Source organism: Fusarium graminearum, chromosome 1 (assembly GCF_000240135.3).
Source record: "Fusarium graminearum PH-1 chromosome 1, whole genome shotgun sequence".
Taxonomy (NCBI): domain Eukaryota; kingdom Fungi; phylum Ascomycota; class Sordariomycetes; order Hypocreales; family Nectriaceae; genus Fusarium; species Fusarium graminearum.
In genome coordinates, this window is record NC_026474.1 from 8,565,851 (window position 1) to 8,585,293 (window position 19,443).

Genomic DNA, 19,443 nt, shown 5'->3' on the forward strand with positions numbered 1-19,443 from the left:
GAACTGCCTGGGGCTGCAGTGTAGGTTCACAAGTTGCAGTCAACTGATACAGTGGCTACCTAGCGTGTAACAGAAACGCTGGCCTCTGAACTTTAGGATATCAAAATAAATAACCCGAGAACCTGGTCTTATTAACTACATAGCATGAATTGAAGGGTTGCTTGGTAATGTCGTCTCTTATGCTTCCAACAGCGAACCTTTCTCTAATGCCTTGAACTGTGGAGCTCTGGCCGAACCGAAGCGCTGAGGAAACTTTAGTAGGCGCACAGGGCAAGTGCCGGTAAGCTGTCACATATTGGAGACAGAAGGAACGCAATCCCCCTAGGTACGAATGTCTTAAACCACCAACCAGAACTCGGGGATGCAGGTACGGCTCCTCCGTTCTCCCTCCCCTGACATGGATGGGTATGATTTTGGTTTATCTAAGTTTGCATGCTCTGCAGTCTGTCTCTGCCGTTTTGCCATGGGCTGGCTGACTGGTCTGGTCTGATCTGCTTCTGTTTCTGGAACGGGATTCGAGTTCTTTAACGCTTCAAACTTCAACTTGTCCTTTGCATCCATCCCTTGGTTCAGCCACAGCTTCAATGACTGTGAATACCCTGAAGAGAACACCGAAATGAGAATGCCGTTTTGCAACCATCCGCATTTATCCTCTACAACTTTCTCGTGTACCTGAACCTACGCCATCTACAGTAATCGCGCCGGAAGCGGACCTCGCTCCATCTCATTAGCTCGCGGGCCTTTCTCCACGACGCACCACCGAACCCACGAGTTGTCACTTGAGAGGTGCTGTTCCGCCCAGTGGAAAGGGCCCTGGCTTCCACTAACCCGACCTCCACTACACTTAGCAGTCCCCTAATCGCCAGGACTGGTGTACAAGGGGAAAGGGGGGAATTACTGGCTTTTGGTTCGCATCCAGTCACATCGCCGGATTGGTTTTGTCTGGAAATCAAAGAGATGCACGACAGCCAGAACTCGTCTTCTCAAATCCACGACCATTACCGTCCGAGCGCGTCGTTGCCATCTAATTCTACTTCGCCCGCCGTTGCCGTTGCTGTCTCGCCGTCTTGGGCTATACATGCGTACACATCCTCTAATAAACCGCCCGCTTCCGTACCGACTAATTCTGGGTCGACTAATAATCACTATCGCGACCCGTCGAGATCTGCGTCCTCATCGTCCCCCTCGCTAAACGCCTATCATCATCAGAGGTCCCCAGGACCCCGACTCCCTCGAAGTTCTTCACTCCTCCCTCCGCCCCATATCGAGCCTTCACCAAGAGCTGTGACTTTCGAGAGATCCGATCGCTTATCTCCCACTACTCCTGGGCACGGAATCCCCCACAACGCCGCCAACAGTTCGTGGCTTTTGAATAGCCTGTCCTCACCTGCGTCGACTAATTTCAGTCGTATTTCGGCGCTACCTCCCCACGTTAATCATCCGCGACTTGGTGGCCGTCGCCCCAGTATCGATGCGACTACTCCCATTGGCAACTCTCCACCGCCTTCCAAACCATCGCCCAGGAAACTCCAAAAACACCGACGCAACGCCTCCTCCCTCTCCAACTTTGACGGCTCTACGTCGCGTATTCGAGAAGAACGAAATCAATTCCCCCAATCGCTACCGCTGATCGTCGCATTATCACCCTTGGAGCCACCCCCAGGCCTGGACGATTTCCTCAACGTTAAATCCAAAGGGGCTGGCCCTGGCTCTGGTTCGTGTGAGCCTGGGCGATCGACCGTCGCTCGCCAGGAGGGACAGTCCCTGAAGCGTTCCAAGACTCCAGACTCGCAAGTACAGTCCGTAACATCGACCCCAGCAAGTGCGCGCTCAATGGGTACATACAGACCCAACATGCCCTACGACCAGGACCAAGAGGCATACCCGCCTCAGAGAGGCCATTCCAGAAATCCCTCTGGCAAGGGGAGTTCTGACAAAGGGCGTGGGCCCAAGCCGCCATCTCAGAAAGCCATGCTTCATCGTGCGTTGCAAAAGGCAAATACAGCAGTGCAGTTGGATAATGCGCAGAACTTTAAAGGGGCACGGGAAGCTTATGCTGAAGCCTGTGATCTTCTGCAGCAAGTGTTGCAAAAGACGACGGCCGATGAGGACAAACGTAAGCTTGAGGCAATTGTAAGGAGATCGACTCAAAGAAACGAAGCACTGATACTGACTCATATACCTTAGCGAGGAACTTATACTAGTCGAATTGACGAGCTGGACCAAATGGCTCCTTGGCAAGAAGAGGAAACCAAGGCTCTGCCAGCTCGACCCGAAAGTCTAGCTCAGCGCTCGGAGACTGAATCCATGTTACAATTAGACGACGATGATGACCTTGACGAAACCACTGTCTTCGATACTGCGACCGCGACTACTACGAGAATAAACAACCGAAGTCCGCAGCCCCAGATAATCAGCCCCCCACCACAAGACGAAAATAATGGCTTCAAGAGACGAAGCATACAGAACAAACCAAACCCGATTGTCACAACTCTGACTCCTGAGCCAGGGCTTCTTCAGTCGTCTTTCTCACGATCACCTGTGCGCCTTCGAACTCCTGACCATCTACTCCCACAGCGATCTGCAGGGGACCAATACATGCCGGCCCCTTTATCCCCAAGACGTGCTCCATCACCATTCAAACTTGAAGAGGATGATGTGAATGAGCCTGTACGATCAGATTTTTCAATGCGCCATGATCAAATGGCCGACTCGATGCCTGAACACAATGTGTCGCACACCCATTTCCGAGAAGACAGCATGAACTCTTGGTTGGATCCCATTGACGAATCAGGGGGCTCAACCACATCGTCTGTTCACTCACGGACATCGTCACTTGGTTTCAGAAGGAAGCATATTCGGAACGTTAGTGGGGAAACTGAGGCCGAATTCGATACCGCGATGGACGAAGCTATCGAAGCAGCATACGAGCCAATGAGCCCAATGGAAAACGGGCAAATGATGTCAATGAACATGGGTGAAGACGTGGTAGCCAATACCATGCGCAAAGTTGAACTTGCTCGTCAAAAAGTGAGGGAAACAGAGAAAGAGCTCTATGACATGGAGAGGGATTCACGAGCTCACCAGCATTACCAGTCTTCTTATACAGAGTACGAGGAGACCAACGACTTTTACAACGACAACTCTTCTGATGAAGAGGAGAGGATTCTTGACGAGATTGCTCGTGACTATGGCCTCGAGTCTTACAGGCATCAACCTGCGCCGCCCAGGGAATCCGGCTCCAGTGGTGCGACTTCGCGCACCTGGCACAGCTCACAGGGATCAAATCCTCCCACAGGAGCAACCTCGCTCTCAACTGTTACAGAACTGCCGCCACCTTTTACAAATATATCACAGGGACCAGCTGCCCCTCCGCCGACAGGGTCACTCCCTGAACTGCCGCAACGGCCTGGGTCATCTGCACAGAGCGTACGCAACAGGAGGCTCTCAGGACAGAACCCGAAACAGCTCAAGATTGAGACATCCAAACTCAATCTTCCTATCCAACATGCCAATGATTCAGGTCATGCCAGGTCGGCCCTTGTGGGCAACCATGAATCAGAGGTACAACCCGATATTGATATGAAGGCGACGAGTGCACCTTATAGGCATCCTTCGCCGCCGTTGTTCGAGGCCAGTCCAACAGATACGACGGCAGTTCGACCCGCAGCGTCGCCGTTTGGCCAGCTGGGTTCAGAAAAGGGCGACGATGATATTACTGGCTCGCCGACTGCACGCAAATTGAGAAACAACTTTTCGTCTTCTAGTCTGAGAAGTATGAAGAGCCGCAATATGTCTTTGACCCATCTTGAAGAGAACTCAGATGTATCACCTGGAACTCCCGGAAGCAATCCTTTTGGGTCTTTGAATGCTCCGTCAGTTCCAGCATTACCTACGCCTCTCGCAGCCTCATTTCGTGAGCGATCAGATACAAATGCGGCTGGGCTCTCCTTGTTCGAGGACTTCTTCCATTCCCCGACGAGCACAGGGTCGCCAAGCCCTCTGTATCCCGATGCTCCAGCTCCTTTAGAGCCCTGCCCTACAGATTTTATGCTTCGACCTTTTTGGCTCATGCGGTGCCTTTACCAGACTCTAGCTCATCCCAAAGGCGGCTACCTCAGCAGCAAGCTTTTCATTTCCCGGGATGTTTGGAGAGTGAAAGGAGTAAAGCTCAAGAACATTGAAGATAAGGTGGCCAATTGTGATTTCCTCACAGCTGCTCTACTCAAAATTGCAAGAGTTGATACCTATGATGCTGATGCCGTTCTTGAAGAGATGCAGTCTTTGGAAAGTATCCTTGAACAGGTCCAAACAGCCCTTACCCGCAAACTCGGCAACGAAGTGGGTGTACAGGGATCGGGATCCCTCTTCAAGGACGCATCTAATGGCGATGGCGATGCATCCACGGGTGTACCGCGCTCAGCCAGCGTTAGTGGAAAGTCGTCGTTCTCATGGCGACGCTTGAGGTCCAAGAATTCGGCTGTTGGACTTGGTAGCGCATACGCAAGCCGTAATGCTGTTGACACAAATAAGGAGATACTCAGTCTTGCCAGTCTGCCAATGACACCAAACCCGACAACTCGCCCAACGAAGCGGGATCTGACACAAGTCGACTTTACGGGACCTAACGCGATGTATATGAGCTCATTGGCACGCCTGTTTGATGCAGCTCAAGCTATTGGTGAGTCAATCTCTTGTGGTAGAAGTTTTCAGGTTGCTAACCATTACTGTAAGATCAAATAGCCAGACAAGTGGAAGACCCTGGATTGCGACACGCCGACAAAACCCAAGTTGGGCTTGAGCTTTGCACTCGGCATGCGGCGGAATTCTTTGGGTTCTACGTTTGTCGATTTGTCCTGGCAGACTTGGGACTGTTACTTGACAAGTACCTCAAGCGAGGCAGTGAATGGGTTCTTACTTGAACTTGATGTGAAATGAAAGAGATGGATGACTGGGAATCGGTAGTTATGATGGATGCATGGGCAGGCAGGCAATGGTGCCTTCGTTTTTTTATTTGGCGAAGTACTTAGATGTATCCCGTATGATGGGAAAGGCTCGATACCCAAGCGATCTGTATGTTTCACTTTCATTAAAGCACGTTTGTTTGCGGTATATACGATGTGATGGATGGCATGGCATGGCATGGATGGCATATGCCTTGGTTTAGGAACAAACAACGATGTCTTATCTCTATACATGAGAGGTTCCTTGAGACAAAGGAACTATTTAGACTGTACATAAATACTACTATAATACTTGTTTGACAACTAACAACTATGCTCTCTGTGTTTTGTCTTGTATGATGTTGTATCCTAATGCTCATTTAAATGGCATTCCAAAGTTCTGTCCAAAAGTGGGATAGCGCGGGGATATCCCAAATGGTACGTACCTCCACCACGCCTGAGGATTTCGTCCATCATGGGTAAATCTTTTTGGATTCAACCTCATTATCCGATCAGCTCGTCCCACATCAAACGACTATTCAGCCATTGAATCGGCTCGACTACTCTCTACCAATCTCCCTGGCCAAATGTGCCCGAGATTAGTCTAGATGAGCCTGGCTTGGAGCGCTGGCCGTGCCTGGAGTCGGCAATGCCTCTCGCAAGCTAGACCATCATGGTCCGCATGCCATAATAGAACACTGCTGCGTGCCGCACCACGACTTGTCCCAGCCTTTCGCGCATACGCTTCCTCGAATACGAAACCTACGCCAGCCGAACTTGAGGCTCGTATTGCTGCGATTCCCATCGAGAGATACCGAAACTTTTGTATCGTTGCGCATATCGACCATGGAAAGAGTACCCTGAGCGATCGGTTACTGGAATACACGGGCACCATCTCGGCAAGCGATACGAATAAACAAATCCTGGATAAGCTCGATGTTGAGCGCGAGCGCGGTATCACTGTCAAAGCGCAGACATGTACCATGATTCACAAGTACAAGGGCGAGGACTACCTGCTTCATCTAGTCGATACACCTGGCCATGTCGATTTCAGAGCCGAGGTTACGAGATCCTACGCCAGCTGTGGTGGCGCACTGCTTCTAGTCGATGCATCGCAGGGTATCCAGGCGCAGACAGTGTCCAACTTTCACCTTGCATTTGCGCAGGATCTTGCGCTGGTGCCGGTCGTGAATAAGATCGACATGCCTGCTGCTGATGTCCCTCGTGTGCTACAGCAGATAGAAGATACCTTTGAGTTGGATCCTAAAAGTGCCGTTTTGCTGAGCGCAAAGACTGGCAAAGGTGTACCCGATGTTTTGCCTGCTGTCATTGAGCGAATTCCTCACCCTGTCGGCGATGAGAAGAAGCCGCTGAAAATGATGTTGGTGGATTCATGGTACGACAATTTCCGTGGCGTCGTGCTCTTGGTCAGACTATTTGACGGTACGATCAAGGCCGGCGACAATGTCATTTCCATGGGTACTGGTATGAAGTACACTGTTGGCCAAGTAGGCATTCAATACCCCCATGCTATACCACAAAAGACCCTTAGTGCCGGTCAAGTTGGATACGTCTACTTCAACCCAGGCATGAAGAGGATCCAAGACGCCAAACTAGGCGACACATTTACCTTCCTTGGCTGCGAAGACCAGGTCGAACCCTACCCAGGCTTCGAAGAACCCAAGCCCATGGTCTTCGTCGCCGCGTTCCCCACTGACCAAAGCGACTACAGCCGTCTGGCCGACAGCATCGGCCAGCTCGTGCTGAACGACCGCAGCGTGACTTTGCAGAAGGACCACTCCGAGGCGCTTGGGGCAGGTTGGCGTTTAGGATTTCTGGGCAGCTTGCACTGCTCTGTGTTTCAGGATCGTTTGAGACAGGAACACGGACGAAGTGTCATCCTCACGGAACCGACAGTCCCGACCAAGATCATCTGGCCTGACGGAACGGAGGAGATCGTGGCCAACCCGGCACTGTTTCCGGAGTCGGGCAACCCGAAAGTTAAACAATCCCAGCTGTTAGAGCCGTGAGTTTTTGTGGATACCTATTTTTGTTTCACATTATGCTGATTGATGTGCAGTTATGTAACAGCTACCATTACTATGCCGGAGGAGTATCTCGGCCGAGTGATTGAGTTGTGCGAAGCCAACCGTGGAGAACAGAAGAGCCTTGAGTTCTTCCACACAACGCAGGTTATCCTGCGGTATCATATCCCGACGGCTCAATTGGTTGATGATCTCTTTGGAAAGCTCAAGAGCGTTACGTATGTTTCTCGCCATGTCTCATTATTGGAGCATTGTTAACAGTTTTTCATAGCAAGGGATACGCAACACTGGATTACGAAGATGCAGGCTGGCAACAGAGCAGCTTGGTCAAGATCCAGCTCTTGGTGAACAGACAACCTGTCGATGCTATTTGCAAGGTTGTGCATACATCACAGGTTGACCGTCTTGGAAAGCAGTGGGTGACCAAGTTCAAGGAACATGTTGACCGACAACATTTCGGTAAGCAGATTCCCACTCACACCTAAAGGTCTTCGAATACAACGCTAACGTGTATCTCAGAGGTTGTCATCCAAGCTACAGCGGGTAACCGTATTGTGGCACGAGAAACCATCAAGCCGTTCCGCAAGGATGTGCTCGCCAAGCTTCACGCTGCTGATGTGTCACGAAGAAGGAAGCTTCTGGAGAAGCAAAAGGAGGGAAGAAAGAGGCTGCGTGCCGTAGGTAACGTCGTCATTGACCAGTCAGCTTTCCAAAGTTTCATGTCACGATGATTGATATAGTGTTGGATATAGCGTTGTACTCATAGTGTAACATCATGAACATACGATAGACATAAAGCAAAAGGAAAAATTGTAAAATTATGCAAAACGGAAATCTTATATTCTTGGCTCGTAATATACTGAAACTACATCGGTTCTATATGTCATACAATCTTTCTACCGTTTGATGTGAAACTAGCAAAGTGAACATGTCTGAAAGCTAAAAAGCACTGGGATCGGTTTCAGGATCCTCCTCTGGGAGATCACCGCCAAGGGCAACAGGATCCTCCCACGATAGACCCAGACCACCAGTGAGAGTCCTCTTCTGCTGGACAACTCTCAGCCCACCGTCGGCATTCCTCTCAGTTTCAAAATCGAAGACGCGGTAGTCACTATTATAAAACCAATAGCCAACGACACCTAGCCTAAGAAAGCCAGCGTGTGACACCACAAATATGAGCTTCTCAGGCCTCTTGTGAAGATCCTCTAGAGCACGCTTTCCACGAGCAAGGATGGACTGTTTGGTATGTGCGTAATGCCGGCCCGCAGATGATTTCTTGTCAGGCCAAACGGGATCAACGGTGGAGAAGTTGACTTGAGGAAAGTCTTTTGATACGGATGGTATCTGACTTCCCGTATCACAAGGCTTATCCGAATTTTCTATCGAGGAACTATAAGTAAGATTTGCAACGGTTGTGAGTGTCTAGACCAGGAGAATACCTTGCCAGTCTGCGTTGCCTTCGATTTTCACGCCGCGCTCGACAAGCCAGTCCATGGAGAGCATGGCTGTCTGTAGAGTACGACGCATGGGACTTACGACGATAGCGATATCATCGGGGTTACTCACGTCCTTGGTAAAGGTATCGATGAGGTTCTCCCTCAGCTTGGCGCATTGTGCCTCGCCGTCCTTTGTGAGTGAGGGGTCAGGCAGGGTGTAATCCTGTAGTTGCGGTGTTAGTCATCAATTGTGGTTGGTGGTCAATGATAAGACTTATGATGGAGGTTATGCAATGCTTGGGCGTGGCGGATGAGGACGACGGTTGGAGACATGGTGTTGTTTGGTTGGACGGTGAGACGGGGATGGTGTGGTCGGAATTGAGTTGAGAGGTGCGAGTTGAGTTATGTAATGCGATACTTGATACTTGGGAGTGGATGTGGAATAGGACAAAGCTTAGTCTTATTAGCTTATGGGCATTAACTTGTTTTTATAAACAGATGGTTCCCCAACAATTGATAATAGCGACTGGACACATTCCCAATAAATCGCAGATAATTATATGATAGGACAGAATAGTTGATAAGAAGCATTAAATAGCCCTGAGGCGTCTTTATGGCTTGCACAAAGTCCTGTTCTGACCATTCATCGGTGCCGGGTAATCCACCATCTCTGTAGTGACAAAGGCATCAGCGATATCTTTTGTGGCACAATTGCACAGAATGTGATTATGTTTAGTATTTTTTTGTATTAATGAGAGTATTTTGTACGTTCGTTACGTCCATTAGCTGCAGCTTATTCGCTAAAAGCTGCGCGTAAAAAAAAAAGACCAAGCCCCCTAACATGAATGGCTTCAGTTTCCTCCTCTTGTATACAAGTCTAATCTTGTCTATATGTATGTACGTCTATGTGCGTCCCACGTGTTGTATCATTAGATATTAGAGTTCCGTCTCTAGATGGCCAAAAGAGCAGCGACACCCATGATTATCCCCACGAGAGGGGCTCCTGTTGGTGCGGCTGCGTTATCTGTTGAGGTTGACGACGCCTCGGCTGCCGCTGGACCAACTGACGACGCGGCATCGACCAGCGACGTCACCACAGCGCTAAGACTGTCTGTCGTGGAAGAGACAGCATCGTCGGTCTCTGAAGCTTTAGTCTTCGTGACAACCATTGTTGTGGCCTTGGTCTCAGACGCCATTGTCGTTGTGACCTCGACTGTGGTGATGACCTTGGTTTTTGTGGTAGCACTGGCCGCAGCAGTCGAGCTCGATTCGTCACCGTCGCCCTCGGTAGCACCACCAGCCTTTTCGACTCGCTCCTTGACCCATTTGGCAGCTTGGTCTGTGTAAACGTCAAAGTAGTTGAGATGCGTCTGGACGTTCTTGCCCTGCGCGCAGATGGGATCTGTCGCAACACAATATGCCTGGAACACATCGCCGTAGCTTGCCAAGTTGGCGAGCTGGTCTGCAGGGCGTGGGAAGAGGCCGTTCTTGCCAGCGCCTGAGAGGACATTGTATGGTTGATCTGCTGTGTGCCGAGTATCGCCGAAGACCATAGCAGCGACAACTAAGAAGGAGAATGTTGTTAGTTACGTCGCAAAACGGTGTCAGTGTTCAAGGCACAGGGCTAGACTTACTGCTGCTACCGGGCTTGGAATCGGGGCTTAAGCCGGGGATCTTGTCCTCGACACAATCTTGGAAGAAAACACCTCCACCACCGCCAAGGATATCACCCACGACCTGTGCACCCTGCGAATAACCGCTGACGACGAGTTTGGATTTGGGACATTTCTTGTTGTAGGCTGTGATCTGCTTCTTGCCATTGACGACACCTTCTGTGACCGAGTCGCAAAAGGGCGCTTCGAGGGGGTTGTTGAAGATGATGTCTTCGTAGTCACAGCTCTTGTAGCCGTCGCAAATGGCTTTGGCCAATACACCCTGTCGTCCTGGGTAGGGCTCGTTGTTTCCCTTTGCTAAGAAGACATGGACGTCTTTGCACTCGGAAGCTCGGATGCCAATTGAGTGGGCAGCAGCGGCATTGGCAAGAAAAGCAAGTAGTGATGTTTTTTGCAGCATCGTGAAGTTGTTTTTGTTGGTTTGGGTCTGGAGAGAAGGGAGGAATGGAAGGGAGGACGGGACTCGTATTACTCTTTAACCTTTAACAAATAAATGATGTTAGTCCACGACTCCCTTCACAATTCGTCACTGACCCAAAACAGAGACGAGAAACAAGAGACGAGACCCGTTTCATTGCTGGGATCCCCTGGAAGCGCCCCAGGTTTTTTTTCTCTTTCATGACGGTCCATGATGAAAGTGGGAATTCCAAGAGTTCGGCCCTTGCAGTTCCGAGATACAGTCTAGCAGTGCCCAAGTGCTACTAGCTATACGCTGTAGTGGAGTTTACTACCTGTGACACTACCCACCATAGTCACTACCTAGTCAGTGTTCAGCTGACGGATCACGGGGAGACTCTCCACTGTAGCGGACGAATTGCCAGAACAAGAAACTTCAGCGCTATCTGCGTATCTCTTAGACGCTGCAGTTCAGAGATAACAGCTCGTATATCCGTAGGTACACAATGTAACGATCTACAGTCCCATACCGTAGAAACAAACCACCAACAAACTTGGCCTCCTTCCCGTCTGATCAGCAGTATCCGCACCTCATTTACCATCTCATTAAACTAGTGGAAATGTCCCCGGTTTTCAGCACCCTTGAAGTGAGGGTTAAAGTCATATGTCTGATGTCGCTCATCCTCCTCCCACACCAAGTTTCCTCCTTCTGAGTGAATCCTGAAATGCGACTCTTTCAATCGCTCAGCCTGCTCAGGAGTCAAGTTGTCCGTTATCTTGCCCGTGTACACCAGGGCCTTGTTACGGCCCTTGAAGCAGTCATTTGTCCTGTCACCGTGGTTGTTGCCGGGTTCATAGTTGGAGAATGTTTGTAGCCGGTCAAGCAACGACCGATGCAACACTGCGCCGCGGGGAATGTCACGGTATGATCCCATGTTGGGAGGGAATGTGACAGGCTTCCATCCAAGCAGCTTGACGTTGTCGCTCGTCGCGTCGTCTAGTTCCCATCGCGTGAGAAAAGGTAGCCATTCTGTTTACATCAGGTTAGCTCTTTGGCCCATACACAAGTAATCAATGACTGAGATGTGCTGCTTACCCATAAACTTCCACATGAGGACCTTGAAAAATGCAGTTCCGTATCCAAAAGCAAGGGTGTCGTGCATGAATCCATGGGTTGCTTCCATGCGTCGCTGGGGATCCTTCATCATGTTCTCAAATGGCTCAAGGCTGTGACACCAATGGACTTGAGCACTGGGGTCCTTTTCACCGCACTTCTTGACTTCGCGAATCATCCACTCCAAAGGAATGTCGCTCATCTGAAGCCAGTCGTTGTTCAGATCAGTGCTAGCCTTGTCGGCCTTCCACGTCTTGATGGCATTCTTGAAGCGGCCCCAGAGCGACAGCTTGACCACCGGAGGCTTCGGCTGAGCAGACCCGTTTTCTTCAATCAGGCTCTGCTCAGACGAGCACAGGAGAGGCTGTTTTTTCTTGGAATCAGCCTGTTCTGCGACCACGACAGGCCAGCCACCGCCGACATCGCCGTGGTTACCAGGGAACCAGACCTCTTTGATGTCTTCTTCAGCGGCTGGCTTGTGGTTGTGAACAGCAGCTCTGATGTCCTGTGCAAGAAGAGCAGGCTTGAACTTGACACGACGCTCGTCGACAGCCACAGCGTGACGAACGTGGTGTGCTGTACCAGTTACGGGAACAGGCATGCGAGCCTTGCGCTCTAGAACAGCAACAGAGGCAACGCAGTCCCAGATGCCAAGGAAGAATACCTTGATATTCTCCTCTTCGCCATCACTGTTCGTCTCTTTGCGACAGAACGTCTGGCTAAAAGCATCAATCTCATTTGAAGCCTCTCTGGTCTCGTCACTGACATCAGCGGGATCCTGGCCCGGCAGACGGATTTCACCAGTATGGGAGTGAGGTGCATCTCCATCGTCCTCGTGGCCATGAGAGCACTGGGCTGTCTCACTGTCCTTGATCTCGCCTTGCAAATGGCGTTGATAGAGACGAAATGCAAAAGGGACCAACTCTTCGTTGCCTTTACAGAGAAGGCCGACCTTGTTGAGCATTCTGGCGAGGAACTTGGCAGTAAAGGCACCTCGACTGAAGCCAAAGACGTAGATTTTCGCGCCCTAGAGGTTGTTAGTATTCTCGATAACACACTACGGACACCACAACTTACAGGCTCGTAGTATCGCATGAGAAAGCGGTAGCCAGCAATGACATGGGCATCAAACGTAGTTCCAAAGCCCTGGTCCACAGTCTTTGAAATACTACTGCTAATCTCACCAACAAAAGTCTTATTCACGGACTTTTCATTGATGTCGTAGGTACCAATACCGGCTTGGAAATCATTAGCAAACGTTGTTGGAGTCAGCAACTGGGTATCTCTCACTTTGATAGTAGTGGTATTGGTTCGGATGGTTACGGTCCATCTTGCGCAGGATCTTGACCACATTGGTATCTGCATTGGAGCCGCTAAAGGTATTTCCCGTGCCATCAAAGCACAGGATGAGCTTCTTTGGCTCTGTAGAGTCTGCCGTCTCAGCGTGGGGCATCGTGAATATCAGAAGAAGGATAAGGGTGGAAAGTGCAAAGAGACGTCAAAACCTGTGTCTGGGGGACCAGAACAGCTTTCTTTATGGGGGAAACGGCCAAACCCCCTCTCGTCCATCACAGTCTCATCACAAGCACCAATTACTTCTGCAAAGGTACAGTCCATGTCCTCCCTTGCGGACAGGCGGCTTCACCGTGAGTTGCGGCAATGTCAACCTAGTGCAGCCCCAGCATGTAATGATGACACGGAAGCAACAAAGTATACATGAGGATACGAAACAACCCCTCTTGATCAATGTCTTGTTTTCCCCAAACTTGGACTCGGATCAGCCGCTCAAGATAATATGATTATGTAGGGAGACTAAATCGGAGAATATTGATTTGTCAACCCAACCACGCATGCCTCAGCAAGCCACCGGGCAATAAAAGTTGCCCTTTTCATGGCTGGGAACGACTGAGAGAAGAAGAAGATCAACAAGATAAGTCTTGGTCTCACTTTTCTCATTCTTCGGACAGCCGAGATTGCTTGTGAGACCTTGTGTCGTGTCCTGTTACGAGCAGTTGCAGTTTTTGTTCCAGCAAGCCACAATTCAGAACTTGCATTACACTGCATGTAAACCGAGTTACTTGCTGCTCATCTTGTCAGAAGCGGGGATGGGACATGCACGCATCCGATGGGTGAAAGGTCGGTGACGGTCACACAACATCCTCATCTTCTTGGACCCTGATGTTGGTTCATCGCGATTGATTCTGGTTAGTTTCGGCCCAGGAGCTTTGACATTGAAGGCCTCGTTTTTCGTGTTTGTACTCGGCAATTGTCTTGTCTTGTCAGAATTGATCTCGAGGTCGATACTAGTCATCGTTGGAATTAGCTGTCTGACATTGACCTGCAAGCTTGACGCATCCAAACTCACCGATTTTCTTTTTTGCTTTTCCTCAAGTCAAAAAATCCTTTCTCAACGGCAATAATACATAAAGTATCATTGACGAAGCCAATCGCTTGGCCATGATAACAAATCATAATGATGCCATGAACTGTAGGTCTCACAACCCCTCATTCATTTTCATCTTGGTACATACGCGGCAGAATGGCCAGCTGAGACAAGCAGCAGCAGCAGCTATTTGCCGTGACGGGCCGTGTCCCCATTAGTAATATGATGCGTTATGATATGATCGACAACCAGTGGGTGTTGCACAAGAGAGAGGAGGGGTCTTCAGCCCTCAGGGTATCGGAAAAGCTGGGCGACTGAGGCGTAGAAGATGAAGTTAGCCAGTTAGTTTTGGCTGTTTAGACTATGATCTTGGATCATTTATTTCTGCACCCCACAACTTAGAGGTCGTGTTTTCTGTTGCTCGCTAGTCTGCAAAGAAAACGCCTGTCAGCAATATATGAGACAATGTCTGGCATCGGCAGATCGAGTTGGCCAATCGAGTGACATCAGAATCTAATAGCCCCGCGCTTGTTGACCGGAACGGACCGTATGCATTGGCCAGTTGCTAACGAGTAACTTGAGCTGGCGGAGCTTGATGATTGATCTGCATACTAAGGTCGGAATGTGATGCGATGCGCGTAGGGTTGACCCGGGGCTTCATTCCTATACATTGATTGATACGGGGAATGCGACCTTGTCGATATCAGTACTGTCCCAGTCTTGGAACTCAAAAGTTCTCACACGCCTCAACGAGCTTCCAGGTTGAGAAACATCTGCAGAGCTGAACTCTCATCTGCAATCTCACATGCCATTGTGATTGTCACCGCCAAAGCGGCAACACTCAAGTTACCCACCTAGATAGATCTTGCATCCCATTGCATCCCGTCTCGAGGTATTACGGGTAAGACATGATGTTCTCGACCCCTCTTCTCGCAGCTTGCTTCCCATAGACCAGCTCATAGACGAATCACGTCACAATATCGTACTCCGGCTCTTGATGTTATCCTCTCTCTAATCGCGGATCAGCTGATAGCTTCTCCTCCCGACGAGAGATGGCATTGGCAGAGAGATGGTCGATATGCACATCAAGTACTGTTCCACAAACAGCCCTTGCTCAACTTACGCCACTGACTTCAAGGCCTCAATGAGGGGACTCGAATCTGTCTGTGCATGGCGTAGTTACCGCTCGCGAGAGAGATACCGGCTGATCACGTATCTCCTATAAAGACCGGAAGGATATGTTGTTGATGGGAAGACAGGAACCCCTTCTTCACTTCCTTAACTCTTCTCTTCCCAAAGTCAGCAAGGGTTTGGATATTCATCATGTCGTTCAACGAAAAGTATCAGGCTGGAGAGTCCTACAAGGACACCTCCAAGGAAGACCCTTCAAGTCTTCTCGACAACCCTGAGAAGCTTGTTGCGGATCTGATGAAGGATTTTGCTGGTGTTCGAAGCCAAGCTAGTCCTGCTGATCTCTTGGCTCTTGTCAAGCAGCTTCTCTCCAAGGGACAGCCTCTTGATGATAAGAAGGGGTAAGTTGTCGTCCATTGAACCCAATTGCTGCCACTAACAGAGTTAGAACTACTGAACTCCTCATCGGTATTCTCACTGCCCTGCCTCGCTCCTCCAAGGCTCGCACCGCTCTTACAAACAAGCTCATCGACACTCTCTGGGGCAATCTTCAACATCCCCCACTGAGCTACGTTGGTGGCGACGTCAAGTATGAAGTCGCTGGCGCAGAGCCAGACCACAAGAGCCATTGCGCACAATACGACACAATCGAGTTTCAGGTACCAGGTACCAATGTTACCCTCAAAGAACAAGTCCCTCAAGCACCCGACGGTCTCCATCAATACCGCATGCCTGATGGAAGCTTCAACAACATCCTTGAGCCAAACTTGGGCAAAGCTGGCACCCCCTACGCCAAATCTGTCAGGACTGAGAAGCGCCTGCACGGCGTCAAGCCTGATCCTGGTTTGCTCTTTGATCTCCTCATGGCTCGTGATGAAGGCTCCTTCAAGGAGAACCCAGCTGGTATCTCTTCCATGCTGTTTTACCACGCCGCCATCATCATTCATGACATCTTCCGCACAAACCGCACAGACATGAACAAGTCTGACACATCTTCATACCTTGATCTTGCGCCTTTGTATGGATCTTCTCTCAAGGATCAGCTTGAGATCCGTACCATGAAGGAGGGTAAGCTCAAGCCTGATACCTTCCATGAGAAGCGTCTCTTGGGTCAACCTGCCGGTGTCAATGTGATGCTTGTCCTCTACAGTCGTTTTCACAACTATGTGGCCGACATCTTGCTCAAGATCAACGAGAACGGTCGCTTCTCGATGTCAACACCACCCAATGCCACCGAGGAAGAGAAGGCCAAGGCAATTGCAAAGCAGGACCACGATCTCTTCAACGTGGCTCGCCTCATCACAGGTGGTTTGTACATCAACATCTGCCTTCACGACTACCTTCGAGCCATCACCAACACACACCACTCCGCCAGTGACTGGACTCTCGACCCTCGTGTTGCTATTGACAAGCAATTCGACGGCGAAGGAGTCCCTCGCGGTGTTGGTAACCAGGTTAGCGTTGAATTTAACCTTCTCTATCGCTTCCACTCGTGTATCTCCAAGAGAGACGAGCGCTGGATCAACGGCTTCTTCCTCAAGCTTTTCCCCGGCCGCAAGGCAGAGGACCTCCAGGATGTCAGCTGGACTGAACTTGGTCAAGCCCTCATGACCTTTGAGGCAAACACCCCCAAGGACCCCAGTGTCCGAACCTTTGATGGTCTTGAGCGTCAAGCCGATGGTACCTTCAAGGATGAGGATCTCGTTAATATCCTCAAGACAGCCATGGAGGACCCTGCTGGTTGCTTTGGAGCTCGCATGGTCCCCAAGGCTCTCAAGGTCGTTGAAGTGCTTGGTATCATACAGGGCCGCAAGTGGCAGTGCGCTTCTCTTAACGAGTTCCGCGAGTTCTTCGGACTCAAGCGCTACAACCAGTTCAGCGATATCAATTCGGATCCCGAGATTGCAAACATCCTCGAGAAGCTGTACACTGACCCTGACATGGTTGAGCTCTATCCTGGTCTCATGGTCGAGGACATCAAGCCCCAGCGCAACCCAGGATCCGGTATCATGCCGACCTACTCAGTCGGTCGAGCTGTTCTCTCTGATGCAATCACGCTTGTGCGCTCAGACAGATTCAACACGATTGATTACACCGTATCCAACCTCACTTCTTGGGGTTACAACGAGGTCCAGCAGGACTACAAGACCCTCGGTGGTTCAATGCTGTACAAGCTCATCCAGCGCGGTGTCCCCAACTGGTTCCCCTACAACTCTGTCGCTGTCATGCAGCCCATGTACACCAAGAGTGCCAATGAGAAGATCGCCAAGGAGATTGGCACCTTTGACCAGTTTACAACAGATGATCCCAAGCCACCAGCCAAGGTCGCTGTGACGATGTCCAACGAGACCATCAAGAAGGTCCTCAGCAACACCAAGCAGTATGTCGTGCCCTGGCTCAAACCATTGAACGACCTGTTCCCTGGTAAGAAGGAATATGGATGGTTCATGCTTGCAGGCGATGAAGCCAAGAACTATCAACATCGCGCCGACTGGACAAAGGCTCTCAAGAAGGTTCCCAATCTTCATGATGCCGTTCACACCTTTATTGAGCGTGAGGGTGCTAGGCTCATCAAGAAGGAGTCCTTCACCTTTAAGAAGGGTCTGGACCAGATCGACATCATCCGCGACGTCGCAATTCCCCTCAACGCACAGCTTCTCTCAGACATGTTCTATTTCGACATGCGTACAGATGAAAACCCTGACGGAGAACTTGGCGCTGCTGAGCTTTACCGCAGCCTTCTTGACATCCGCGTCTGGGGAGTCAACAACAACGACCCAGGCCAGGCGTGGAACCGCCGACGCCGTGCTCAAGAAGGTGTCAAGAGAATATACGACTCGACCAAGAAGCTCGTTTCCGAAGTCGAGGTGGCACGTCCCAGAGGTATTGGCCTGATCTCTGCCGTTTCTAACAGAATCGGCGCCAAGTCGTACCTCAAGAAGGATTCGCTACGATCCTGTGGTCTCAAGCTTGTTGAGGAGCTTCTTGCACAAGGCAGCTCGATTGACCATGTTACTGACAACCTCTGGCTAACTGCCTTTGGAGGCATTGGCGTTCCTGTTACAGCCGTAAGTCAGTTTGTGAAAGGGTTGGGTATAGCACTGACTTATTGTACAGTTTTACGAGGTTTTGGCCTTTTTCCTCCGCCCCGAGAATGCGTCTATCTGGGCTGAAGTTCAGGCCATCGCTCAAAAGGGTGATGATGCGACACTCCACGCCTATGTTGCCGAAGCTCTGCGCATGACGAGCTCCCAGCGCAATGTTCGTATTTCCAAGACACCAGGTGAAGTTGATGGCCAATCCATCGCGCCTGGAACAGCCGTTGTTCTCATGCTTGTAAGTCACTACCAGTCATGCCTTCAACATCAGATTTCTAACAGTCTCGCAGGGTGAAGCCGGACGAAACCCCAAGGAGATTCCAGATGCCGACAAGTTCAACGCCCAGCGCAAGCAGCAAGAAGTATCGGCATTCAGCTATGGTCAACACGAGTGTGTCGCCAAGGACGTTGCCCTCGCTTTTGTTACCGGTCTTATCAAGCTTGTTGCCGATCTCAAAGAACTTCGACCGGCACCTGGCCAGATGGGAACTGTCAAGACAATTCGTGTTGGTACCGAGAAGGCTTATCTCAACGACAGCTGGTCGTACCTTGGATTTGATGCTAGCAGTAAGTCTTTTGACCGCGCGGAACGAATTGATATGCTAACTGTGTGACAGCTTGGAAGGTACACTTCAACGGCCATGGCAAGGGTAACTTTGAAGGTGACAGAGTCCCTACGAGCAACACTCCCATCCAGGAATACTACTCGTTGCTCCAGAAGCGCAAGGACGAGCTTCTGCGTCGATAATTGAAGATAGTGATAGTTTTCTCCTCGAAGAGATAGTGAAGTCGTCTAAATTGAACAACTTCGAGACTGCGTTACTTGCAATGATGTCCGGTGCAGACATGGTCAGCCGTATTGGTGATAGTCGAATAGAGTAGTAGCTTGTCTGTAGATAGGTAGGCCGATTGGTCTGAGTGGATACTCTGCGGCGAAGGGCCAGTCAGTGTAAGTGTAATTGATGATCCATCGGATGTTGGATTCAGGGTATTCTTTTCGTAGTCGACAAAATGTGATGGTCAGGCATCCCATCCATCGTAGTTCGAAGAAAGTTTCGTCTCGGAATGAACTGTGACTGTTGTCTGCGCTGGCAATAGCTTCGCCGATAGTTTCAACGAGGCTGGTCCTCCTCAGGATGGTTCAAGGCACTCGGCCCTCGTGTTTTCGCATCCAACTGTTGTCGAGTCTGCAATCTTCTAGTGCGCTTCTGAGTTGAGTAGTTG

At 50.3% G+C, this 19,443-nt stretch overlaps 6 protein-coding genes across 6 annotated transcripts; 3 read left to right on the forward strand and 3 right to left on the reverse strand.

Moving 5' to 3' along the window:
• Nucleotides 1-957: 957 nt before the first annotated feature.
• FGSG_02663 (uncharacterized protein) lies at nucleotides 958-4,922 on the forward strand (the record flags this gene model as incomplete). Its single annotated transcript, XM_011320311.1, has 3 exons — nucleotides 958-2,133; nucleotides 2,188-4,681; nucleotides 4,744-4,922. The coding sequence occupies 3 exons, from the start codon at nucleotides 958-960 to the stop codon at nucleotides 4,920-4,922; spliced, it is 3,849 nt and encodes a 1,282-aa protein (XP_011318613.1).
• Nucleotides 4,923-5,418: 496 nt separating this feature from the next.
• On the forward strand, nucleotides 5,419-7,758 carry FGSG_02664 (GTP-binding protein GUF1; the record flags this gene model as incomplete). Its single annotated transcript, XM_011320312.1, has 5 exons — nucleotides 5,419-5,422; nucleotides 5,673-6,969; nucleotides 7,024-7,206; nucleotides 7,260-7,447; nucleotides 7,508-7,758. 5 exons carry the CDS (start codon nucleotides 5,419-5,421, stop codon nucleotides 7,717-7,719), a joined length of 1,884 nt encoding a protein of 627 aa, XP_011318614.1. The 3' UTR covers nucleotides 7,720-7,758.
• A 169-nt stretch (nucleotides 7,759-7,927) lies between these two features.
• On the reverse strand, nucleotides 7,928-8,757 carry FGSG_02665 (uncharacterized protein; the record flags this gene model as incomplete). The annotated part of the gene is made up of 3 exons (XM_011320313.1): nucleotides 7,928-8,332; nucleotides 8,525-8,647; nucleotides 8,743-8,757. 3 exons carry the CDS (start codon nucleotides 8,755-8,757, stop codon nucleotides 7,928-7,930), a joined length of 543 nt encoding a protein of 180 aa, XP_011318615.1.
• Nucleotides 8,758-9,374: 617 nt separating this feature from the next.
• On the reverse strand, nucleotides 9,375-10,497 carry FGSG_02666 (uncharacterized protein; the record flags this gene model as incomplete). The annotated part of the gene is made up of 2 exons (XM_011320314.1): nucleotides 9,375-9,988; nucleotides 10,059-10,497. 2 exons carry the CDS (start codon nucleotides 10,495-10,497, stop codon nucleotides 9,375-9,377), a joined length of 1,053 nt encoding a protein of 350 aa, XP_011318616.1.
• Nucleotides 10,498-11,104: 607 nt separating this feature from the next.
• FGSG_02667 (uncharacterized protein) lies at nucleotides 11,105-13,060 on the reverse strand (the record flags this gene model as incomplete). The annotated part of the gene is made up of 4 exons (XM_011320315.1): nucleotides 11,105-11,523; nucleotides 11,590-12,634; nucleotides 12,685-12,845; nucleotides 12,898-13,060. 4 exons carry the CDS (start codon nucleotides 13,058-13,060, stop codon nucleotides 11,105-11,107), a joined length of 1,788 nt encoding a protein of 595 aa, XP_011318617.1.
• A 2,253-nt stretch (nucleotides 13,061-15,313) lies between these two features.
• Nucleotides 15,314-19,036, forward strand: FGSG_02668 (uncharacterized protein; the record flags this gene model as incomplete). Its single annotated transcript, XM_011320316.1, has 5 exons — nucleotides 15,314-15,522; nucleotides 15,564-18,189; nucleotides 18,239-18,457; nucleotides 18,510-18,786; nucleotides 18,837-19,036. 5 exons carry the CDS (start codon nucleotides 15,314-15,316, stop codon nucleotides 18,965-18,967), a joined length of 3,462 nt encoding a protein of 1,153 aa, XP_011318618.1. The 3' UTR covers nucleotides 18,968-19,036.
• Between the last annotated feature and the right edge of the window lie 407 nt (nucleotides 19,037-19,443).